The sequence below is a fragment of the Pomacea canaliculata genome, linkage group LG14 (genome assembly GCF_003073045.1).
Source record: "Pomacea canaliculata isolate SZHN2017 linkage group LG14, ASM307304v1, whole genome shotgun sequence".
Lineage (NCBI taxonomy): Eukaryota > Metazoa > Mollusca > Gastropoda > Architaenioglossa > Ampullariidae > Pomacea > Pomacea canaliculata.
Window position 1 is genome coordinate 8,564,926 of NC_037603.1, and position 26,801 is coordinate 8,591,726.

General features: G+C 38.3%; 1 protein-coding gene across 4 annotated transcripts; it reads right to left on the reverse strand.

The window, feature by feature from the left end:
- Positions 1-412: 412 nt before the first annotated feature.
- LOC112555250 (transmembrane and TPR repeat-containing protein 4-like) lies at positions 413-22,971 on the reverse strand. Of its 4 annotated transcripts, XM_025223562.1 has the most exons (18): positions 22,729-22,891; positions 22,148-22,538; positions 21,722-21,917; positions 21,377-21,464; positions 19,970-20,082; positions 19,269-19,394; positions 17,523-17,684; positions 14,833-15,035; positions 13,811-13,985; positions 13,065-13,121; positions 12,256-12,327; positions 10,960-11,039; positions 9,579-9,686; positions 8,633-8,774; positions 8,154-8,268; positions 7,514-7,696; positions 3,648-3,803; positions 413-3,402 (listed from the first exon to the last, which is right to left on the reverse strand). In XM_025223562.1, exons 2-17 carry the CDS (start codon positions 22,498-22,500, stop codon positions 3,667-3,669), a joined length of 2,310 nt encoding a protein of 769 aa, XP_025079347.1. In that variant the 5' UTR covers positions 22,501-22,538; positions 22,729-22,891; the 3' UTR covers positions 413-3,402; positions 3,648-3,666. The 4 variants fall into 4 exon arrangements, with proteins under 4 accessions (XP_025079347.1, XP_025079349.1, XP_025079345.1 ...); XM_025223564.1 differs by having other exon boundaries at positions 413-3,803; positions 22,148-22,250; positions 22,729-22,971; XM_025223560.1 differs by having other exon boundaries at positions 413-3,803.
- Positions 22,972-26,801: the final 3,830 nt, after the last annotated feature.

A 26,801-nucleotide genomic window follows, 5' to 3' on the forward strand; every position in this document is an offset into this window, starting at 1 on the left:
AATCCTAGGTCTTTGACTTCAAGAAAACTGGATCTTGAGTCCACAGAACATTTTTTTTAAGTTGTTTAAAAAATTAATTGGGTATTTTTATCCTCTTGATTTTTGACTTTGGGTGTTGTGTTCTTTAGTTAAACCAATGTAAGGGTTAGGGTTGACTTTGGGTGGTGTGGTCTTTAGCTAAACCAATGCAAGGCAAGATTCTTTGTTGTCTTGACATTTTTCAGTCATGTTAATAAATCGTAACACTTTACAAATGGCTTTGCATGGGAGGCTGGATGCAGGCAGCTCCATAAGCAGAGGTGGACTTGGTTGGTGACAGATGTGATGGTGGTGATGAAGATATAGGCTGATTTTATGCTTACTGTTCTCAAATTACCACTCGTCTTCATCTACAAAAATTTTCTAAACAAAATTGAGATCAGATTTTTTTAATTTACTAACTACAAATATATATTTAAAGAAAACAAGAATTATAAACCTGTGCACTAAAACACTTTTGATATAAAGGGAAAAATTGATATGCTCTATTGTAGATATACAACACTTTCTACACTCAGCATGACACAGACACTGGCCCCCAAAATATTTCTACAAAATAGAAGTATGAAAATAGATCCTATTTACACTATACTACCAAGCAACCAACAGATTTTATATGATATGTAGCATGAGATCATTGTCAGAAGAGACTACTGTCTTTGAAACAGGTACAAATAATGTACATGACATGTACAGCCTACCTGGTTCCTGAAATATACACTACTACTAAATTAACATATCTTTATGGCTGACACTAACATTTTTGCTGCAGTGAAACTTGTCTGTTTATAAAGTCACCTCATAACCTCTGGTTACCTTAATTTTAAAGATTTTTAATGTTCATGGGGTATTGAAACAGACCATGCGGAAAAAACAAAAACTTGGACACAGCCTCGGTAGATCTAAACTATCAACCAGACAACATTTACTGAAACATTTGAGACAACGAATTCAATTTAAACAGTAAATATACAAAGGCTTTCAAAAAACTAGATATAAACTAGACATTAACAAAACCATTTGAGGATAGAATTCAATTTTTATAGTAAATATACAAAGGAAGATATATATATAAAGACCAAGACCATCGACTTATAAAGAACATGCTTTGCAACATCACTCAAAAAAAAAAAAAAAAAAATCCTCAACTTATAAAAACAATAATTATTTTGTTGTAAAACAGAGTCCCCCTATCTACTGTACTTGCCTGGATGTTGTCCTCTGTAACTGTCTAAAAATTTTCAACTGATTTTAATACAGTAGAGAATCTATTCAGCTTATTCCTAAAGATAGAAAATGAATATCTATAATGTGCAGGTACGGTCAAAGGGAGAGTATCGGGAATAGTCCTAAATGGCCTGATAGCTCATTTCTGGTGAATTCCAGCAATACATCACAGCCAATAGTTTGGCATTTTCATATGGTCTGTGAGATGCATAGAGTAAATTATCCATGATTTGGTCAATTAATCAACACAAATTACTAGGCCTGTGTTTTACTGAGTTACTAGAAAACAAACTTTATGTTGACTTCATAAAACCCTGCTCATAAACACAATTTCTGTTGACTTCATGCGCTTAAATATCTTCCACCACCCATGGCCCTCATTGAGTCTTCAGAATCTTGCATTTTACAGGTCATCACCCTACTCTATAGCAGGAGTTGGGATTATGCGACCCAGTCACAAAACAACTGAGGGTGGGACTCGAAATTCAATGACTTTTTTTTTTCCTCATAAGCAATATTGAGTCATAATAGTGACAGATTGCAATGGGCAAGCAAGGAATAATAAACAGGACACATACCAGCGCATGATGGGGCAGACAACATATGCTTCTGGTCTGCCTGTACAGTGTAGTCAGTGCCTGGCAGGCAGGGAGTGTACATCTTGCAAAAGTGTTAATACACCGTGACAAAACTAAATGTTTATCAAATATAGGGGGATAAATTTTAAGTTGATAATTGTGTATGGCCTGTGATGTTATAAATATTCAAATGGCCTTTATCAGAAAAAATGTTCTCCACACCTGCCCTTCAGGCTCAAAAAGTTTTCACTTTCATATTGAGCATCACAAACGTCTCTGTGCTACATTATATATCTTATTACATCACTTTGCATTACTTCACTAACACTTTTACTTTTCTTTGAATAAAGCATTAACATTTGAATGCTGCCATCTTTGATTATGTAAGAAATCAGCAAGATTTTCTCAGTAACACACACAAAAAAAAACCATGCAGGCACAGAAAAAAACAGCATAAAGACTACCTTTATCATGCTGATACCATGCTTGGACTACTGTATTGCTTGATGTTAGAACAGAAATGACAAATATTGCAGTTATTGCAACAAGGAAAACCTTGAAATAATCCATGACACACTTTCATGAAAAAACTACTTCCCTACACTGCTGAGGGCTAATCATTAGACCATGAAAAAGCGGTCTACTTCCCTACACTGTTCAACAGCTTCCTGCAAATGGTCATGAGAGTGTGCATGGTAAAAACTTAGCTTTCTCTTAGTTTTAGTATACACAATATAATGATGCTATTCAACAAAGATTTTTGGAAACAAATAACTGGACCAAACCAGAAGGAAAATATGCAAAATAAAGTGGAATGGGAACTTTTCAAAACCTCCCTGAATTATATAGAGTTAGATATAGAGAGGCAGACAAAATAATGCACAATGCTGACAACAATGAAAAGTGGAATGGTCCATCATTCAGCAGACACCAGAATATGACAGAAATGTCAAAGATGATAAAGAGTAGGTGTTGAGATTACTATGATGTGTCCACATCCACTTAGGGCTAAGGGACATAGAGGTGATGATATTGTGATCACTAGTCTCTACCGAAGCCATTGTGATGGTCACAAGCTTATCTACTGAGCTGGTTATGTGATCGCTAGCTTGTCTAATGAAGCTGCACACCATCAACAAGTTTACACGAACATTTTAAGATATCATAAACACTGAAAAAGTAAAGAAAGTACCTACTGTGCTGCCACTGTTGGAAAGCTAAACTATGCAGTCTCGACACACAAATGCCAGGAAATGAACAATGTCCATTAGCCAAAATGTTCACCAAATGGCCTTTCACAAATTTCTCTACATTAAATTTGTCAGCTGTGATACTTGTTTTTTTCCTCATCGTTGAACAATCCACAAGGTTCATATCTTAGTGCTGTTATGTGTTGCTTGTTACTTGTTTTTATATGAATCCATGCAGGAGAGGGGCACAAGATTTTTACGTACAGCACATGGTTGTGAAAAGATGTGCTGTAAATATCTTCGTCTACTTGTGTCTTTTACGTAAAGCATCTTCAGCTGCCTTTGATGGTTGGATAAAGTACTTTCACCTGGACATATGCAAGAACCAGTAATTATGCATTTTCAAGGATCACCAACTGTGAATCTTTAGCCACCAGCCTATGTACCAGTCTCTGCAACCTGGTTTAAGTTGTGTTTTCTCTATATCCTTTTCTCTAATCCCTGAACACTTTGGAGCACAATCTGCATGAACAATTTACAACAATTTGTAGGAACAATATAAAAGACAATCTGTATGAAAATACAGCACACACTTTGACCAACACAAGAACACCTGAATGAAAGAATGGATGTCATAATGCCCCTTTGCGCTTTCTATCCAGCATTTGCAGGTATTCTTTAGCATTGCTGTTTTTCGAATCCAGCTGAAGGGTCTTCATGTAGGCCTTCTCTGCTTTTTCCAGTTTCCCCCATCTGTGGTACAATACACCTACATGAAAAATGCACAAATGAGACTGGTCAAATGGTTCTTACAGCTACTGCAATCAGTCAAAGGCATTATATTATCTTTTTGGTTGCAATGAACATAGCTTAAAAGGGGCCTGAAAGCATTGACAATGTGCTGTTAATGCCAATATGGTCACTGAATATTAACCATTGAGCATATGACATTGTAAGAAAAATGAAACAAATAATTTCTGAAAAGTTTGAACTTTACTTAGTTTTCCAGTTGTTCCCCTTTCACTCGAAGTTTGCTGTTAATTATGTTTTTTGAAATATTTTACAAATATTGAAAATAGATGAATGTCATGCATACCTTACTGATTTTGTATGTCAAGGTCATATTCGGAATGATTTGAAACGAGGTGAAAGGAGAGAATCATAAAGATCCTCAGTTAGTCTAACAGCAAGATGTTCCCTTAAACACATGGTTACATTTCAATTTTATTAATTGAAAGGGCAACTGCAAAAAAAACTAGTCACTCATGTGCTAGAAGTATACAGATTTGGTCAGTAATAACTTCTAACCCTACACATGCATGTGTAAGAACAACAGTTGGGACACTAATCACCTTAGGCAGACAATCACTGAAAGCAGCAGAGCTAATCAAGTGCATGGCATCTGGAATAAATTAGTTGCAATGATAATTAATTTTATATAAATGGAATGGCATCAGTGGGGTGTCCTAGGGATCACAAATGAGAGTCTTAGCTTCAATGATCTTGCAACAACAAAGGAGACTAGACCATGAGGTTGTAGAACCAGGAGATGAATTTTGTGAACCACATTTGTGTATGTGACGGAGGTAATGCAGGTCAACACAAAGCAAGAAGCTCCACTCCAACTACATGGAGAATGTATTACAGAGTCTGACCGTTTCACCTACCTTGGCAGCATAGTCAGCAGCAAAGACGGGGGTACTGATGACGATGTCAGGAGCCGAATAAACAAAGCCAGGCTTGCATTCCACACCCTAAGACCTATCTGGAACTCCAAGGCTTTGTCTCTACACACCAAGATCCGCATCTATAATACCAATGTAAAGTCAGTCCTTCTGTATGGGTCTGAGACATGGCGGGTGACAAATGCCATCACCAACAAGATACAGACATTCATCAACAAATGTCTGCGCCGCATCTTTAACATCCGATGGCCTGAGAAGATCTCCAATGTGGATCTGTGGGAGAGAGCCAACCAAAACCCTGCTAGCCATGACATCCAGAAGTGGAAGTGGGGCTGGATTGGCCACACTCTACGAAAGCCAGCCGACAATTTAACGCGACAAGCTCTGGGCTGGAACCCACAGGGGAGGCGCAAGGTTGGGAGACCCAGACAGACGTGGAGGAGATCAGTCCACAGAGAGGCAGAGACAGCTGGCATGACATGGTGCCAACTGGAAAGGGCTCGCCCAGGACCGGGTCCGATGGCGGCGTGTGGTTGCGGCCCTATGCTCCACTGGGGGCGTATAGGAAAGAAGAAGAAGAAGACATTTGTGTATACTGAAGTCAAAGATCCTTTCCTTTATCTCTGAGACATTTATGTTAAAAAAATGTGTGTAACACCAGCTAAAGCAGAAAATGTGCCATCATGATCATGCACATTACCAAGCAAGAGAAGAGTCATCAGACAATTTCTGAACGCTCCTATCCAGCATGTTTCTACAACTGTTAATATCTAGAATAATGACAAGCAAAAGCCTTGAAGGTAGCCAGTACAAGTGAGAAGTGTGTGAGTGATGCCCATTAACAAAAATTTGGCTAAGTCCAGGATCCTGAGTCAGTTGTAGAGAAGAGCAGCTATAAAGCCAGCAATAAAAATAAAAGGGTAAGTGAAATACAGAGGTAAAGATAAAGAAACCAGGAGACTGTTAGAACAGTGAGATGACCAAACTAATAAAACTTGTAATTTTCTTCAAAGCAAATATGTCCTGCCATGCCAAAACAGAATGAAAACATTAGCTATTAAGACCCTCCTATATGCACTGTGGTAACAGATTTAGCACCTCACATGTCGCGGATCACCCACAGCGTCGTCGGATGCCTCTCGCAACCACTGACAAAGCTGGCACGAACACACCCACTCGCTCATCCAGAGGTGGGACACGACGTACCTATCTTTCTAATAATGTACGTAGTCCAGAACAAAGACAAAACGAACACTACAAATAACAATTTAATCACACGTAGATTTTTTTTTAAATGTGAAAATACATAAACACATAAGCAAGAAAACACAGAAGAAAAAAAGATAAGTAGCGTTCTTGCGCTGACCACCACTCCACTGTCCGGCCAGCGCACATACAGACCCAGCTGCCTCGCTGACCACATGCAGGACAGGAGGATAAAGGCAAAAAAATGGAGAAACAAAGGGCTGGATGAAACGCAGAAAAATCGTGACTCCGCACACACAAGGGCGTAAAGAGGTGAAGAAGAAGCCGATGGAAAAGGTGAAGATGTGGAAGAACAGCAATGACAACAACCAGGTCCAGATCAACAAAAAGATCAAAAGAAAATTGCAAGATAAGAAGACAAGAGGGCCATGCGGCTTATGAAAGTCCGGCAGTAACCCACTTACACCAACAGCACCGGAAACCAACTCAAGTCTCACAAAGACCCTGGTGGTTACTTTGGCTACCACCAAGGTTGAGAGGGGCAATGAACAGAAAACCCCTAATGCTAGAACAAGCAGCAAACACGGCAAAGCAGATGACGCATGACGGTGCATGGGCATGACATTAGGCATTGCTACAGTCAGTGAAAGAAGGCCTCAACCTTTCCCCCGCGAACTGGATTAAAATGGCCTGTGAATCTGACGTCAAACGTCTGCTGACAGCTTCTTTTCTATTAACGGTTTGTCCCATGCACTAAGAGGCTGGCACAAAAAATGTCTGAAACGCGACATCATGTGATGACATACTTAGCACCTTAACGTGTGCTGTCGGAGTGTAATAAAAACTGAATGTCCTTTAACGGCAGAGTAATATATTACCTAAAACTAAAAAGAAGTCAGGAATAATGGGATCATGCAACCAGTAAAGTCCACCATCAATACGGACTTGGCAGGAATCCTGAACACCAGAATTAAGATTACAAAAGGAAAAGAGGACATCAACAACGGTAAACAACACACCTGCAGCATCACAGAGCTATGAACCTCCTTCCACACCTCCCCTAACCCCTTTAGATGGAAGCACTTTTCCCTCCCATACCCCCACCATACAGTGCCAATTTTAGTTGGTGGAATAGTTGGAGATGTGAAGCAAGACTCTTTTGTTTACACAAAGCTTTAGCATCAATAACTTTGCATCGTCCACACACCCTCCAGCTCTTAGGACACTGGAAGTAGGTACAAGATATTTATCTACCTGAGCCATGATCTGCTCTTAACAATTTTTTTGAGTGTTTTCATAATAAGCAACAGAAGTGCAACCGGTCTGTGGTAATTGGTTCTACTGGGCTTAGTAATATTTAGGATTAGTATAATGTGCAAAATGTGAATGCATGGAGAAGATGGCTGGAATAAACAGAAAGGTAGAAAAACTTCCCCGAGTTGTTACTCACAAATGCAGGTAGGGTGTGCCCACAGAACCTAACAAGCTTGGAGGACATGTTAACAATTATTTGTTAACATAATTAAATAAACCCACCAAAGCTCAAATAATACTTTTGTTTGGCCTAGTCTAATGAAAGTAAACTTACCTAGATTTAAATAATACTTTTCTTCAGCCGGCTCCAGTTGTATGGCTGCCAAGAAGCAACGCTCAGAGTCCTGCCATCTTTCCATCTTGCCATAAGCATTGGCCATGTGGAACCACAGAACTGCAGAGTTGGGCAGGTGCTCTCTGGCCATTTCCCCCATCTTGATGGTTTTCTCGTAATGTCCTGAGAACACAAACACAAAGAGTTACCAGCACTGCAGAGTTGGGCAGGTGCTCTCTGGCCATTTCACACATTATTTGTTTGCTTCCCTGTCCTCGTATGCTGTCCATGCTACGTTCTTGTTCTTAGGCGCTAAGAGCATGCTCCTTAGGAGGTCAGTATGTGTTTTACAAATTTTGCATTTCATTATTATTATCTTGAAAGTTTTCTCATAACATCCTGAGAACACAAACACACAGAAATTTTCTGTCTGATAGAAAGCTATATTGTAAAGTAACAAATAATAAAGAACAAATGCACACAAGGTCACTGTACATAGATGAAATGCAGTGAAAATGCATGATTTGTCTTACATTAAATACTATCTCAACAGAGTAACAAGGACTCATACACAAAAGGACATGCATCCCAGTTGTCAAAGATGATCATAACATTTGACTAGGCACATGAGGACACATACCCAGGTTGTCAAGGAGGATCATAGCATTTGACCAGGCATTTACATGCTGTGGCTTGAGACGTGTGGCCATATGCCAGGCATCTAGTGCTTCCTGATGACGCTCTTGTTCCAAGAACTGCAATACAAATTTAACTTTTAGCCCATTCTAGTCGGTTAGTTTTGTTGACATTAAGAGGTCTGCCATGCATCAAATTCCAAGAACTGCAATGTATCCAGTTCTGTACAAGTCTATTTAATCTCCTCACACTAGAGTGAGAAATATCACTCTCTGATAGACGCATATTAAAAAAAATGCACAAAACATACAGTTCTGCACTCTACATGATAATTGATCATGAAATGTGTCTACTCTGTAATGGTCACACAACAAAATGACCTAACCACTCATGTCTCATGAACAAATCTCCCTCATCAACTATGTCACATACGAGTGTCAGCAGGTGACAAACTTAGGAATGTGAATGTTAATCTCAGCTCACCAAGTTTCCCAAGTTGTAGTAGCAATCTGGATATTTGCGGCGGTGTTGAAGAGCAGTCTGGTAACTTGTCTCCGCTAAGTCAAACTTTCTCAGCTGTGCCTGTACTATCCCCAGGTTCATCCATGCAGCAGCAAACTCATGGCTACACACACACAGGAAGCAGACACACAGCCTATTTAATAATTTTACAACATGTATACATAGGCCCATTTAAAAAAAAAAAAAAAACTATTTTTTTATCAAAAGCAAAAATATGCTGTCACACTGTATCAACAGAAAGATGTCACACCATACCAATAGTGTAATGTCACACTGTATCAAGGCCTGATGAGAGAGAGAGATTGGTGTACCTGGAAATGCAGCTGTGAAGGGGGGTCGGACTTGGTCAGTGGATTTTTTCATTCTTTCCCTTTACGTTTTCTTTTAAGGAAAGGTTTATGTAACATTCCTCACTCTGACGATTTTTTTTTTCTATGGAGTGGGGTACTACAAGGTTGATCCTTAAACATCACTTGTCCTAACCACTCCATGTCAACAACTATGCTCAAGTAGTTTTGTAGATCCTAGTGCACTTGTCCTAATGTTTGCAGTATGTATTATGTTACTGAATGAAATGTAGATAGTCATAATCAAATTGTAAGCATATTATTATATACTGGGAAAATAATTTACAATTACAAGGTGCCCAGAGAGATTTATTATAAACACATCTATATATATAGTCTTTTTAAATCATGCATCTATTATTATTAAAGGCTATAGATGTGCAAATAAGAAATTAATGATAATAATGATAAATGCATCATTTATAAAAGAGTATATATAATAATAATAAATTATACAGCGTGTGGTCACTCTCATGAAGAAGCATGCTCGCAGCCCTTGAACTAGAAACAGGAGAAAGGGAGACAACACTACAAGACGTGAAATTCCAGTTCAGTCCTACTTTATAGAGACAGCTTTGGTGAGGAGTTCCTCTGCCTCAAGGGTATCTCCTTGGTCTTTGAGAATGTTTGCCAGGTTATTCATGGCCTGGTCATACTGGGGATTTAGTCTGCAGATCAAAAGATAACGGAAGTCAGCACAACATTGATTTAACGCTACAGACATGATAAGCTGAAGTGTCAAGCTGCTGCTGTGTGTCATTTGTACAGCACTGTGCTTTATCTTCAAATACATTACTTGCATTAAGCATAGCATTGAATATGTCATTTAATAAAATTAATACCCATATTTGTATCATAAACTGGTCATTACAAAGCATATGCATTATGCACAGTAAAGATTTTTTTCTTAAAAAATAATGTGAATTCTGATGCATATCTTGTGCCTCATAAATGCATTCCTTCAGCTGGGTGATTGCACTGAGCATATGATAGTTTTATTCTTTCGATCTGTAAAGCTGTTACGGAGGACAGTGACTTAGGAGAATTTGTGTGTGTGTGTGTGCGAGATTGAGAAAGGTGAAACATATATATGTGTGTAAGGTTGAGCTGTTGTCACAGACCAGGCTGGTCACCATTTCACATTTGTTAGAATATTTGGAATTTTAACTAATTTTACTTTCAATATTGATTGTGGATTTTTTAAAAATGTGTGTTAGTGGATTATCATGCCTTCGGTTTCTTTGGATTTTAGACTCCAATGCGGGCAGTCTTTTTTGCCAATTTTCTAGCAGGCAAGGTCAAAGGCCGCCATGTACATCAGGCTACTGTGAGTGGTAGGGTGCACCAGCGGTCTGTTACTAGCAATGACCATCACCGTCTTCTGCTTTAAGGATCTTCTGCTATGGTCTGGGGATGTTAAGAGAAACCCTGGGCCTCCAAAGCAAACTAAAACAGCCTGTAAACCCTATGTTTTGCCATGGTTGAGAAGTAATTTCAGTGCTGCCAAAGAAAACATTGCCAGACCCTCACCAGACAAGACAAACCGAGAATTGAAAATTATCAAGCTAGGGGTGGACTGGAAGGCTGGGACTGTTAGTTACTGTTAATTGATGTGCTTTGAAGGCTGAAATTTGCAGGTTAGTTTTAATTCACCTATATCTACTGATATCTGCAAAAAACGCAGCCCATTCAGGCCGGGTTTTTAAGCCTTACAACATTAGCCACATTAGTGCTTTCCTAATAATTGATTCCATTAAACCCTCTTGTCTTCAGCTGAGTTGTCCAAAACAGCTTGCTGCATTTATTGATCTAACAACTAGATTCAAAGACTTCAATGCACAAATTACTTTGACATAAAGAAAGTTTAGATACATATATCAGTGCATACAGGAGTAGAAAGGCAAAATTAAAGGTCTATTTGCTTACTAGGATTTTACTCACTTAATTGCCAGCTGGTACTTTTCTATAGCAAGCTCTGTTTCTCCCATATCACCAACTAGCTTGGCAATATTGTAGTGTACCTGAAAGACATCCCCCACATATAAAGATGTATATATTACATCCATGACATGTATATATTACATCATTACAAACTTAATGAACATAACTGAAATGCAATTGATCATGTGTGTCATGCACTTTGTCTATGTCTGACAGAATCATGAGCAGCAAGTGACCACTACTTCTCAAGTAACTCACTTGTATACACTAGAAAGTGGGTGTTATGCACTTTATGCCTGACAGTCATGAGCAGTAATTTATAATACTAGTCTAGCAGCTCTTCACTTTACACACTCTCTATTCTAGGTTGCTGAAACTCAATATCTACCCTTCCTATGCAGTAAGAATGTGCATTTCCTAGTCTTTTGTACATAAAAGAAGTTACTGTCAGCATTTGTAAGTGACAAAGTACACAACTCTCAATTTATTACATACCAAGCTATGAGATCAGCCACTTTTTATATATATATACACACACATGTATACGAAGCAAGAGTTTACAAAAGCCAACCACCAAGCAGCCAAACCTTGCTTGAGTCATGATTTCTTAATAAAGAGTTTCATTTACTCTTAAACCTTAATGAACATTTATTAAAAGCTTCCCAAGTTGTCTCAGGACTGTGTTAAGCTAACACATGCCTGCTACTACACAGTGTATCATAATGGAAAAGTCTCTTTACCCAGCATATATCTTTTTGCAACTCTTAGCTCTACACCTATAATGAGGTGTTAATAAATAAGATGTTTGAAGTTTTAACCTCATGCAAAAGCTCTTCCTGGGAACAAATTTTTTAATAGCAAGCTTGAAAACTTAAAAAAAATTTTAATTAAACTGATTGTCATGGAACTGAAATATACAACACTGGCTGGCACACAGTGTGATATTTAATTTATAAATACTTTAATGAACAAGATATCATACAGCAATGATGGCAATATAAAATGTGTGTACATTATAAAACATAAGTGATAAAATAAGAATAGACAATAGAAAAAAAAATGGAGTATCAACAGTAATCAAAGTGTATTGATTACTGAAAAATTGCAACCAATAGTATTCTAAGTGTGCTGACACTAAACTAATAGTAATCAAAGTGTACTAATATTAAAGTGTACTGATTGGCAAAACAAGGACAACAAAAGATAGCGTCAATGGACAAAAGATACAAAATGGTGGCATCATAGCAGTTGAAATGGACAAAAGACAAGCTGAAGCAATCTTTGAACCACTAGTACCTTTCCATTCAAAGGGCAGACTTTCTCTCCATCTTTGAATAGGCTCAGCTCTTCTCGCCACTGGTAACTTCTCTGTAAGTATAATGGATGCAGAAACATGGTTGCTAAACAATGTGACAAAACAGAGAGTAAAGACCACATATGCAAAGATAACAGGAGAAGTACATTACTATTTTGAAACAGGGCTATCCTAAGCTCTTACAATAAACACTATTGATATAAAGACAACTGGAGAAGTGCACTACTATTATGGAACAGGGTTAGGGCTATGTAAACTGATTTGCATTCTCAGCATGACCTTACGCTGCGGTAGAATCCAATACAAATGTACATTTCTTCTTATTACTACTAACAATAACAATAACAATATTTTATTACTACTACTACCACACGTAAACACCAATCATAGTAAAATTGTCTAGTGTGTGCATGCACACACACACATATATATACACACAAAAACTCATTTTAAAATCTTTAACATATTATAATGAATTATTAATATTATTCTTTAGTCTTAAACAATAAAGAGAATCTGATTTTAAGTTTGACAATGCAACATCAATTTCTTAAAAGAAAAGATGTTATTACAGTCAATATGTAAAATAGAAGCTGTGAAGAAGACTGTCCATTATGAAAATAATTTCAGTTACTAAGCTATGGTAAACACTGACAAAAAATCTTCAACATCAGCATCAAGGAAAGGGAGAAAGTTCATTTGTATATTCATGTGGGTAAGATGAAAGTTTATTTTTATGGTCTTCTGAGTAAGATGAGAATTCATTTGTAGGGTATGTTCAGCAGCTTACCTGTACAGACCTGCAGACAAAGGTAAGCAGGAGTGCACACAGTGCTGCAGCTAGTATCTGGAGTAGCAACAAGAAATGACAAACATGCCCCACACTTTACAGAGAATATAGTTTCACAATATAATGTCAAGCATTTGTAGCAGCATAAAATGCAATATCAAGTGTTATGATAGTGTGTATATATATATAAAAACATGCATAGGTATATGGAAAACATTTTGAAAAATGTGTAAAATTTGAGTATTTAAATTAAAACAAGTGTTTACAGAGCTTTAATGAAGCTTTATACTACACAGTCCACTCAAATAACATAATGGGTTATTTATTAATGACATTGTTTACAGAGCTTTACTGATCTTTTATACTATATAGTGCACTCAAATAACATCATGCAACTGAATATTTCTTGAAATACTGTACCATCAAAATGACACACTGACATTCTCATTACCTCTCTCATAGCCATTTGTTTTTATTTTCTTTAGGACTAGCTTACCTGGCCTTTAAACTCAAAATATTCCCAGAACTTACTTAAACTAATTTTGTTACCCTTAAAATCAGAAAAATGGATGATTGTTTGAGAGGAAAAGGGTATCTCTTTCACCCTCAAGCACTATTTTTGAAGTGACTATGTATAGGATGGAAATTGTCAATGCTGTCACACAAAGATAATAAGTATTATATTAACTCTAAAGCTTATCTGCCAAGTAGTATTTCAAAGAAACTGTAAAGAGTTAAATGCATACCAGTTTTAGAGACCTGAACTGTGAAAGTCGAACTGCCCCAAGTGACACCAAGAGACAAAAGCCAGCAGAGGGAAGGTACAGGTTGCGCTCAGCAATGACAAAACCCACACGGAAAAAAATATTGGATGCTGGCAAAAACGGCAGCACCAGAAGAGTGAGACCAAGGACAAGACATCTGCAATTAAAAACATTTACAGAAGGCAAACTGTGTCATCAAACAGCAACAGTCCCTCATATTTAGAATTACAATTTCAAATAGCTGCAGATCTAAAGATTCTTTCCACATTTACAATATCTCATTTAAAAAAAAACATTCTGAAAAAAGATATGGATTGAAGTTTAGCTTTTCAAAATGTTACTAAAGGTTCTTGGATGATCTTCAGTAAAGAACAAACCTGGTGTTGATATTTAGTCAGCAACTCACTGCCTAACTTTTCCTACCTGAACCCAACACAGAAGAGTGGGTTAATGATATTTATTCAGCAACTTAGTAATATTCACTCGTGCTTCATAAAACAAAGTTGGCACTGAAATCTACCTGGCAACCCCACAATGTAAATGCTAATGTCTCAACCAACCATGTCTTTCTTTCCAGTCTGCCAATATCTTCCTACATAATCATCTTTTTAAGGTAGCATAGAAGAGTAGCACAGATTTTCTCTAAATGGGGAAGCTTACAAGTTCTTCAAGTTTTCCTAAAATGAAAACCCCCTTGCCAAAGCTGCAGAAAACATCAGTTATTGGGGACATTTACTAATTGCTAATTTGTAACAGACAGCAAAAGGATAACTGCTGCAGAGCAGGCATCCACAAAATTAATGCAAAAATGAAAGATATTTTCATTCCCATGATGTAATAAATGCGTGTGGACAACTATATCCAAAACTTGTCTCCAAAGATTTACATGCATCTAAACAAAAAAAAATATGGCTAGTCAGCAAAATGCCAATGGCAGAACAACTACTATCACTTCTTTGCTTAATTTATTAGCATTACGTACACTTCATACAATAGTTGTATACCTATCTTCGTGATCCATCTCTGTTTTAAAACAACATATGAACAAACAGCCCATCACAAACAGGAATGCGGCCAGTGGTAGAAGACGTGGGTCAGTAAGTGAAGTGATGACTGGCACACACCCCATAGACCAATCAAAGCACAGCCACCAAGGATTCAGAAGTAACCAGCTGTTGATTGCATAGAGGTAGTTGTAGTTCAAGGCCTGCAAAATACACAAGACTTAAAGTGCTGTCATATTGTAGGTCACCAGAAATCTTTGAAGCTTGGTCAGTTTCTAAATTATGAGAAAAAATTTATAGTTTAAGAACACTCATATTTTAAAAATGAAACATTATTAAATAAATACCCATAAAATAGTTGCAATGAATAATCACAGCCTACATGCAGAAGTGCATGTTTTCAACACTATGAGGTATACCATTTAATAATAATAATATAGTTGATTTGTATAGCGGTTTTCCCCACCATTAAAGGTGGGCTCAAAGCACTGTCATTGAAACACTCTCCCAGCTGATGTCACATTCATGCACACACTGTGTACCCACACATTCTTTTGTTCGACAAAATACAAAGATGTGTCTAAGGGCTTTTCGTTGGTTCTATTGACAGCGTCTGGGTTAATCTCTTTCTGGGAATCAAAATAATTTAACATGAACTATCCTACAGGTAACTGCATTTATTCCATAGGTTAAGCGATAAATATACTAGGGACCAATATTATTCTCATAAATAAAGAATCCTAAAATACTTCAATACTAAGGTCACTTATAGCTGAACATTGAAAAAAACGGAGGAGATGGCCTTTGGGAGGATACATGATGGAAGAGATGGCAGTATCCATCTCTCTCCACCAATTTAAATCAAAGGACAGAAGGTAAAGAGGGCTGCCAGTTTTAAGTACCTGGTGTACAAAAAGGCCCAGCAAAAAGACTGCACCTTTTGAGGAAACTGCAGCTTCAACATCATCTCTGGGATGCTGAAAACTGTTTACAGGACCCTCGTTGAGAGCATTCTAACATTTAACATCGCTGCCTGGTACAGCCACCTCCTCATGAAAGACAAGGCAAGGAAGACCAGAGTCAACCAAATAAAATTACTGTTATACCACAGCTGCCACTTTCTGACTTTTACTTTCATGCAGTCAGAAAGATGGCATATAACATCATTTCGGACCAAACACACCCTCTCCATCCCAACTTTCAGCTGCTGCCCTCATGCAGGCGCTAGAAAGTGCCACGTGCACCAAAAACTGCCTGCCAAAGGACTTTGCGCCAGCAGCCATCACCATCCTAAATAAAAGAAGCAAGAACTTGTAGGTCTACCATATTACCTGGCATCCTTTTTAGGAGGTTCATGTGTATGTGTGAGGTATAGGTGTACATGTATGTTGAATGTCGTGTACAGGTATGTATGTCTGCCCATTATGTTGCATATATACTTATTTTATGTTTGTATGTGCGTAGTGATTGTGAGCAAAAGAAAAAAATGTCTTGGACTTCCTTGGACATGCAATAAAATTTCAATTGATTTTGATCCATGGATGAGATAAAATGACAGATATCTGGACGTCTCCAGGCAGTTAGTTGAAGGGACATCACTCTCAAAGCATTTCATTTTAAAGCATGTAGATTTCTAATTGTGAAAGGTTATTGAGTCACAGAATACAAAGTGACATTTTTACCCCTTTTACCATAGCGAGCACCAACGCTTTATTGTCCCAGTCTCAACCCTATGCTAAAGTTTCCCCACACTAATTAAAGGATAGCACAAATATACCCAAAACCCTTCTTAGGCTTCAATTTTTAACTCACTGACAGTGACTTCTCAGTTATCTGAGTTACCTGATTATATGTTATCCCAGCTTTTTAGAGGACTGGAGTGTTCCTTTAACATTTAATGGCCCAAACTAGCACTGTATCTTTAAAATGTTTAGTTATAACTACTCTCCCCTTTCTTTGTTTCACTTTGGCTTTTCATGGTGGCTTCCTTGAGGTGGTGAAGAAACTGGATTTTCCCCTTACACACATATAGTAGCATGCAAGAAATTAGGTCTATGAAAGATATATTCAGCAAATAATTATTCTAAGAAAATAATGGACGAAAAGCAACTAAAAAACAATGTGTACTTTTTCTTATGATGACAACAGTGAAAGCCAATAAGAACTAAACCATGCTTTGAAGGACTTAACTTTTCTTCTTCAAAATTTACCAACACATTCAGCAAATAATTTTTTTTAACTTATCTGCCTTCAATATGCATGTTTAAGATTTATATTTATGCAAGAAAGCACACATCTGCAGATTTGTCAGCCAAGCATTAAGGCTCTCTGATAAAGTCACCACGAAAGATTTGCAAAACAATATGTCAAAGGTCAAAGAGAAGTCAATCAGTTGTCCCTTGACCAACACCTGTCATTGGGGGAGCACATGACTAGATGCTACAGCTAACAGGGCCCACCACTCTTGCCTATTATGGGCGATAGCAGGTCATGTAAAGGACGACCAGCCCAGTTTGTGAGAAGAAATTTCAAACAGCATTAATTTCAATAAAAGTGAAAAAAGTACTGAAACAATTAGTAAATTAGTAAAATGCTAAGAAAATCAAAATTTTTTCTAAATGGCGCTGCAGAACACCAAAATAAGCTTCATCTTGAAGATATGAATAATAAGAATATAGAACTATACCAACCCTGTAAAGGGAGCCATTGGCAAATGAATGAGGGTTGTCATGTACTTGGAATGTTGGAGGAGAAAGCCCCATGACTTTTAACCGCAACAATAAAAAAGCTACCGCTGAAAAGATGAGCACAAACTGTCGTTGAATCAGGGACTGCAACCATGGAGAGCTTCCCTGTTGATTTGATACAAAAGAATATAAGCATGATCCCTGAAATAAAATAAGAGAAACAACCAAAAAATACACAGAATGAAGTCAAGGAGTAAAGGGTCCATGCATATTAAAGACCAAAGTGAATTTAAAAAACAAAAAAACCAACAACATAAAAATATACAGAGCGAAGTCATGGAGTAAAGACTCCATGCTCATTGAAGACCAAATTGAACACAAAAGTATTTTGCACTCCTAGATTCTATTGGCTGCACCTACTAATGCCTCAAACTTTAAATTGCATACAGAAAAACAGTTTTCGAGAAAATGTAATAAAATGTTGTAGTCAACGTTTATAAGCTGCCGTATATAAACTGACATGCAGCCATTTGCCTGCTCTTTACACTTCAGCCTGAATGAAAGTGCAACCATAGAGAACACAGCTCTGACCTCAGCTTCATTTCCAACTAATGCATATAGTTTGTGCATTGCTGAAAAGATGGGAGTTGCAGTAAAGTGCTTAAAACTCAGTTACAACTGGCACTTTGCACTGGAGTGTTAGGTAAAGTAAGAAATATGCTGTAGAAGAACACACTAGTTGTTGTTTTGTTGTTGGTTTTCGTTTAAATAAGAAAAAAGACTTTCATACCCACAACTTAGGTTAGGGGGTGGGGAATGGTGTTTTACGCCGTGTCAGCAACTAAGGCTATATCACGGCAAGGCAGTCAGCCCTGTAAACAGATGCCACGTGCAGAGAAAGAACAGCGTGCCCGAGACGAGAAATGAACTCTGGGCAGCCAACCTTCACTGTATTGGTGACAGGCGCTAACCGTTGCGCCACCGGACCGCTCACAGCTTAGGTTAGGGCACATTGTACATTGTAGTGAAGTAAGAAATATGACGTAGAAGTATACATTAGTTGTTTTTTTTTAATAGGACACAAGACTTTCCTACCGAAGTGCTTGACACATTACTAAATTGTGGGCCAGGTAGATTGTTTGCTTGCTGAAAGGAGTAGGACACAAATTTGGTTAGAACTGGACAAACTATTGATTTGCATAGAGCACAAAAAAAACCCACATCCCCACAACCATGCCCAAACTGAAAGAACAGTCCCAGAACAAGATGAGTTACATCAGCATGACTATTTGAAGTCTCAATTGACCACAGAATTGAGTAAGAAAACATGTCAAAGGTGCAAAATGTACTAGACATCATGACAGCACATAATATGAGAAAAAGATCAGTTACATCAGCATCTCAAATGAACATTGACAGGAACAGCAAGAATCAGAGGTCATTTGTGTATGTGAGTGTGTGGAGAGGATTCTTTGAAAAATTCATGCTCCTGATTTGAGCCGAGTGACACATGATACCAATTGTAATTCTCATCATGTCAGGATTTTTGACAATGTGCATTAGTCTCTTTTCTTTTGGCTACAGCATCAAAAGGAGAGTTTGTACCCATGGGGATGATGATAATAATAATATTGTTAAAAGATGCATTGCTTTAGTATTATTTACAAGAGGGCAACAATGATAATTTTGTGAATAATAGTGACAGTCATGGTTACTGTTGAAGATGAAATATTGTGATATTATTCTTACCCTTTGATTCCTGGAATGTCCATTCTGCTGCTCCTTCCTTGACAACTTACATGCTGATTGTGGACTTAACAGTTTCAAAGGATGAATTTGGCACACAAATATGATATCATAAGCGCATGAGACACCCTACAACAGAAAATTACCATTCTCACCTCTAAGTTTAGTCACATTTAAAAAGAATCCCTAGGACAAAACCATGTCCCCAAAACTCAATGAGGTATGATTTCATGTAAGAGGCAAATCTACTGTGCAAAGAGGTTATATAAACTGCCAGAAACATCAGGAGGCAAATTTACTCTGGAAAGAAGTTACAAAAACTGCCCAAGACAGCAGGATAAGGGCAGATGAAACTCTACACTCCTAATGGACATTAAAAAACAAATGGTGATGCTCTAAGCCCATATAGTTAAAGAATGTTCGTGCTTTTAATCTGGCAAATGCTCTAAAAATAAATAAAAGTGTATAACAGAATATAGCAGCTATTTTAAAAATTATTTAAACTTCAGTTCCAAATAATTCTTGCTTACAATGCTTCATCAAAGGCTATTGTTTAACCAATCATGTAAACACTAGTACTTTGGATTTTGTATTACCTGTATTATTTTGCTGTTTTTTATTACTGTATTCTGTTTATTATGGTACTACTTAAGAAGCATGCTGTTTAAGTGAGGAGCTCTAAAGAAAAAAGCTGGGAATCATACAAGTACTGTTATCCCCTGCTCCTTGCTGAATGTTGCTAGGAAGCAAAATACAACACTCAGTATCATCCACAACCAGTCCACTTTCTCAGGGAAGCACAGTCTACCAGTGTTGTCTGGAACATAAACAGCAAAGCCATTACTGTTGCAATAGGAAAGCTGCTGCACCTAACATTCAAAATTTAAGAAATGTAGCTACATTACATAGTCAGACTACAAAGTTTAATACAAACTTATATAATGTATAGAAGGAGGTAAAAAGAGGAAGTGTGCTACGTCCATTATCCAGATTAAAAAGTTGTAACGAATGTGCAAAATGGTTAGATACACCTAGCAATAAGTGTGCTATATCCCATACAGACAATAAGAAGTATAGCAACAAGCTGACAAGCACAAAAGTAAGAGGTGTGCTGCTATTCTCTACTTGCAATATCCAAGTGTTACATGACCATAAACACTGCTGAGCAGCAGTCTTTACCATTTCGCTGTGGAACAGCTGGCAGACATCAGGAATTACTAGCTAGCTTCTAGAAAATCAACTCTAGGAGAAAAGTGTATCCATCATATTCATATTCACTAAATAACTATAGAAACAAAAATGGACCAAATCTTCTCATTTAAAAGGGTGAACCATTTTTTAATACAATTACACAGAAACACGAAGATGCTACATCTGAAGATTTGAATCTTTACAAAAATGGCAACACAAGGGCACACATCACAACACCTAGGACATTTTTCATATGGAGTCTGTTTCATTACTAAAGTTGTTTTTCATCATCATGAAAGTCCTTATTTATTTCTTCCTGGTGTTCGACCAGTAAAATCCACTGACTAAACATATCAGTGATTATATATTTTGTGTATCCATGTGTTCAAACATACATATATATCATATATATACACACACATCTATTTGGAAATGCAACGGATATAACTAGTTTCCTTTGGGCTTACAAAAAGTGCTGTTTCACAATGGAATGAGGTAGGTACAGTTTATTTCTACCGATTTGAAACCTTAATTACAACTTTAGTTTGTCTCGTCATGTTTACTTTTCATGATTTTTTTTTTATAACTGTTCAAAAAGTTTGCATATTTGGTGAAAGTTAATGTCACATAGCTAATTAGTTGTCATTATCTAAAGCAAGCCTCTTCCCATCATTGTGGAAAGAAAAAAAATCATTCCAGAAAGATTCCAGATTTATGATACAGTGAGACAGCAAAGTGAAAGAACAGATTGATATAATTCTTGTGCTTAAGAAAACAAACATATAGTGTATCAACAGAGGAAGAACACTAAAATTTATGATAAATTATAATAAACATGGAATAGTGTGATGTCCAGATATGGTCAAAAGCAATTTCTAACTAGGGACTAAGAAATTAAAAACAAAGACTTTCCCCCTTACCATTGGTGCAGGTTTTGACATATGCCATAAAAGACAAGAGGAAAAACAAGGCACATAGTAGGTCAGCTCTGCCAACTAAGCCAGCAACCTGAGTCAGAAAATATAAGACATCAATGAATAAACTGTTCACAAAAATATTACAAATAGAATCCATCAACTGTAGATTTTCCCAAATTATTGGACTACAACTATAATAAATACAACTTTTCATAACAAAAATAATATGAATAACATCCACCAACTACAGTTTTTCTCACCAAAATTACTGGGCTATAAGCATAATGTAAAAGGTCTCCCTTTCATCCCTAGGTGTTCTTTTTATTATGTAGTTCAAACAATGCTTACACTCTCTGTGTGGATAGGATGGACTGCAAACAACAGTGAGGACAGAAATGCTGCTTTTGATGTATGGTTTGAAGAATGGGTGCTGACAATTGATATAAATGCAGAAAACAACAAAACTGACACAAGTCCATGAAGGATGATGTTGACAATATGGAAACCCTTGGGGAAAACACCACCTGCGAGCTGAACATTCCACCTGTACAAAGAATTTATTTCACAACCTTCATATCACAATTTAAGTATTTTATGGCATCAAAATAATCTAGAGAATATGTATCTACATAAATATGAATTAATCATAACTTGCTAACAAATACAACTCATTAACATCATCATCATAACATTTATAAAATATTACTAACTTTACATTATTCAGAATGTCCACATACATCATAAAGTTGTTGTTTTGCAAAACCGGTGTCTTACCTGTATGTCAAAACTGTTATGGGCCGATATGATTTGTGGCTTTGTTTACTAACAAGCTGGTTGCCCCAGAAGTCGTGAAGAAGCAGGTCAGTAACTGGTCTTTCTGGAAGTACATCTTTATTATTAACGATTGCTTCGCTATCGTCAAATACAAAGTTTCCATCGTAACTGTTGCCGTAGCAGACAACCGCAATGGCGAAAATAACGACTCTTGCGAATGTAGGAGATAATGCTGGTAGTGGGAGACCGCCGTCCCAATGCCTTGGCGTGTTTGGGTGCACATGTTGACAACCATTATCCTGAAAGGTCGTCTTAATTTTTCCGTTCTCTTTTTGACAATTCTCAAGACTCATGACGAACTGGCTAATTTAATGGAAGACCATATCGCATGCTGTAAAGAATGAAACAAAAAAAAAACCCAACAGATTTTACGATCACAAGCCAAAAGGTTACAATTAAGATTTAACTTTACGTATGAGCTTTTTTCATATTCTTCTCTGTTTCTTCCAGCTTAATACTAAATTTAATAGTAATAATTAAACAAACAAGCAACATTACAGTCGACAAGTGAAGTGACAAACCTCTGCTAGTATCTACGCTGACCCATTGTACAAAGACTAAACTCCCATCCAATTGTGTTACGCCAAATAAAGCTTGATGGATAAGGGCATTCATTTTCACGCAAAAAAAGTTCTGCTGCCAAAATCACTGTTCCTGACATAGCTTTGTGGAGCGAAACATCTGTGAACTTCGAGTGAAATGTTTGACGATGTTTAAAGACTACAAGGGAGCGAACTCTTCTCCACGTTGCGTGTAAGTGCTCTCCCCTGGTAGGCAGACAGCGCGGGGAAACTCAATACAAGTACTATTGTACTTTCTCTCTTTCTCTAGCAGGCGGATAGCGTGGAGAAGATGCTGTACCTGAGCTCATTTGCATGCCTTAACACTGACTCTTGTGGACTAGTTAGAAAAACCGACTTCTAGGTAAAAATCATCGTCTTCACGTTAGCTCCTGTAGACTATCTAAGAGAGGACTTCTATAGAAAGTCATTGAGCCATCATTTGCTACTGTGTCTGTGGACTATATAATTATAGGAGAGTTGCCGGACCGATAGGCTAACACTGAGCCCCCATAACGCCCATCAGTCCCTTCCTCTTTGGTGTTCCAAAGAAGAGGACGGAAGTTCCCAAGGAAAGTTTTCTGCTAAAATTCTGCTTCGTCGGGTGTTTTTCCTAATTTACCTCGCGTTGTGTAATTCTTTTTTTCCACCTACTACACACCCGCACTTAGCCGATCTTGGCATCCACAAAAGACCCTGCTTTCCCCCCAAGACAAAATTGTTTTCTACGGTGCGTCGTTTCTCCGCGGATCTTCATGTGTGTCCTTCTGTGTCACAACTACAGAAACACAATTTAAATGTCTTTCCTCTAGTGATACGCGTTCATCTTTCACACGAGGACATACGCACGGCACGCTTGCACTTGTTCGGTGTAAGACGCTCACACAGATAAGCAAATTCAAAGACAGATTTATTTACATTATTTACACATACAAGTGATACAACTATTATTTCCAACACCGGCGCAAGGCTGTTCTGCGCCCTAGGCGAGAGACAAATACCGCACCCCCCACCACCACATCACCTCCCAAAAGACAACCTTTTATCAACAAAAATATAGGAATAATTATACATATAGGCTTAACTTCATTTTCTTAACTTCAAATTTAAACAGTAAACCTAGCCTTGCATATTACTATTCCTGATTTTCGTGGTCCGTCTTAGGACTCAGAATGCAAATTCGCGAGCCCCTGTATAGTCAAAACATTTAGCAGTCATTCGAAAAGTCCAGACACAATGCCGATCGATCCGTAAAGAACGATGTGTGTGTGTGGGTGTGGGTGTGTATGTGTGTGACAAATAAACATTATAACCTAGCTGAATGTCCATCACGTGTAACATTCCTTACTTCCACCCAAGCTTATAAGCCAACTGGAGAGGTTTCCACCAACACCTTCCCTCCCCCGCCCCCGCCTCTTTAGCGTATCTCCTGCGCCCTCTACTCCCCCGCTGGTAGCTGGTCACTGCAAATGCCCCTGTATAATACAGGAAAATCCCATTACTCAGGGGCATTTGCAGTGACCACATTTCAAATATTTTGTCAATAGAGCATAGCAACAAGCTATATCCGTTAGAACTGTGTGCAAACAGACGCACTCTGAGATAATAAAAGTAAATCAAAATAAACTAACACTACAATTGGACAAATAAAGCGTAATACACCCATTGAATTGAAAAGATAATAATTAATTTTTAAAAAGTGAAATATTCACACCCATGAGTAGCAACAGTCGGTACAAAACTCGTCAGCTCCCCAGTAGTGTCACCGCAGTACACAGCCCTTAGGTCAGTGTTGTCCCTAAACTCAGCTGCAGTGTTTCCTTAGAATGTGTGGAACTTCTTCCGACTTAGGCTAAAATAGAGAAAGGTGAGGCTGGAATGTGGTCCCATGCATTCTAGGGATCCTCCCCGACCAGCCCCTTGCCCATCTACCAACGCCACCCCTCCTCCACATTCACCCATCCCCTTCTTCCCCGCTGGTGAGCTGGTGACTGCAACTGCGCCCTCAGGTAATAGGCTTTGCCGTAACACATGAACTGAGAAAGTCGCGTGTGATTTTGTGAAGTGAACCTACAAAAAAAAAAGTTAGTGATCTTCTAGTGTCATTTTATGAAAATATTTTTCCCTAACATTTTTCATCACTTAAAAAAAACAGCAGGACATATTTGCGCCCCCCCCCCTCCGGGACTGCGCCACCAACACCAACACCATCCACCAACAACTCGCCTCCCCCGCCCCACCTCTTTAGCGACTCTCCTGCAACCTCTACTCCCCTCTGGTAGCTGGTCACTACAAATGCCCCTGAGTAATGGGATTTTCCTGTATTACACGTACAAAAAAACTAGCATTGTGGTCGAATTACAAGAAGAGATAAAGGTATCCTGCTAATGTCACTCTATGAAAATGATATTTTCCCCTAAAATTCATCTTTAAAAAAAAAAAGCAAGCCATTTCCGCGCCCCTCCCACCTCCGTGACCGCCTAGTGGACCTAATGGTAGAACGGGCCCCGACTACTTCTATTCTAACTTATCTACCTACCCCTTAAAACCTAGCCCCTCGGGTGGGGAAAGAGTGGATTGAACGATGTGAGCTTGCCAGTGGAACCAACACACAAGCGGCAACAAGATATTTGTCTCATACACAGGATGGTCAGAAATAAAGTCACCTACAGGGTGAGAAATCGTCGGGGTCAGTAGACAAACCATTCATTGAGCTCGATAGACAGAACGGTTCGTCGTTATCAGCGGATACAAATGCATAAAAAGATATATGACAGATTTTTATGATATTTGTGTCTGCTGATGCTAGAATACACTCAGTTTTGAATCATTAGGCATAGTGTAAAATCTACGGTGTAAATATCTAAGGTGCAAGCAAATCCCACATTGTAACACAAAGTGTGCTTCATCTTCTTCTGTTACTTTACATGACAGGCACATTAAATGTTGTATGGTGTGCTGTGTATGTTGAAAATAGTGAACAGCAATACTCGAAACGCCTATTCTAAATATTGCCAAAACGAAAAAAGGGAAGAAGAAGTATTTATCCCTACGTAGGGGCGTCTCTCAATCTTTTTTTCGATAGACGAACATTTCGATTCAGTGCTCCGACTTGGTGTCTACGATGAGGCCGGACATTCAGAAGTTGATTTCGGGAAGACAACTTCAAATATCCAACTAATTACTACATAATTAATGGTAAGCACAACTTGTTTCTAATAAAAAATAGTATCTGCTCTATTTTTTTTCTTTTTTGTATTTTTGCGGTGAAGTGGCCCGCGACACGGCTGTCCGAAATGGATATGGCCCGCAGGCCGAAAAAAGGTTGGCCATCACTGTTTTAAAAAATGGGAATGAAATGCGGAAAAAAAAGCCAAATAAAATTTAGGTCTACCGCCAACTGTCTACCGTCCGTAGAAAGTTATTAATTCTCCCGACACTTGACACTCCTCTCTTCAGGGCATCTGATGCCAGCAGTCAGAGACTCAGTGTCCACACACACACACACTGTACACACCCACTGTCGGTACACAAGTCCGCCCAACAGACAATCATAGAGTTGTAGCAGAGTCGGGAATCGTCGTCACAGGTGTTCCCACGGACTGTTGACCGTCGACTTATATCCTAGGCAGCAGTTAACACAGGGGTGTACCCGAGCTAATGTTCGGTCGGTTATAAATCCAAATGAATTCCAAGCGGGTTATGTCCAAGGAGAATTATTTTCAAGCGAGTCTAAACGGACGAAACGTCAACACCTGCGGTAGAGAAGATGGCGATTCGGCGCTGCCCTTCGGTAGGTGTCGTGATGCAGTGGAGGGTCTGTCCTCCTACACAGATGTCCACTGCATGCCTCTCAGAAGTGAAGTCCACAACGGATCGCAGTGGATGTCTGTCGTCTCCGTGTCGCTCTGTTCACTTCGATGTCTCACCACTGAGTCCACCGTCCGTTACACACGTGAGGTCAAAGTGTCGGAGGTCAGTCACCTTAGGCAGGTCAGCTCTGAATGATAAGATAAGACTTTATTTGTCCCAGA

Excerpts from the sequence above, each read along its gene's own strand:
- LOC112555250 (XM_025223562.1), bottom strand. The coding sequence starts at position 22,500 with ATGAGTCTTGAGAATTGTCAAAAAGAGAACGGAAAAATTAAGACGACC. Across the intron at positions 21,918-22,147 it reads ATAACAGTTTTGACATACAG|GTGGAATGTTCAGCTCGCAG; the intron begins GTAAGACACCGG and ends TTCTTTGTACAG. Across the intron at positions 13,122-13,810 it reads AGTTCAGGTCTCTAAAACTG|ATACTAGCTGCAGCACTGTG; the intron begins GTATGCATTTAA and ends TTGCTACTCCAG.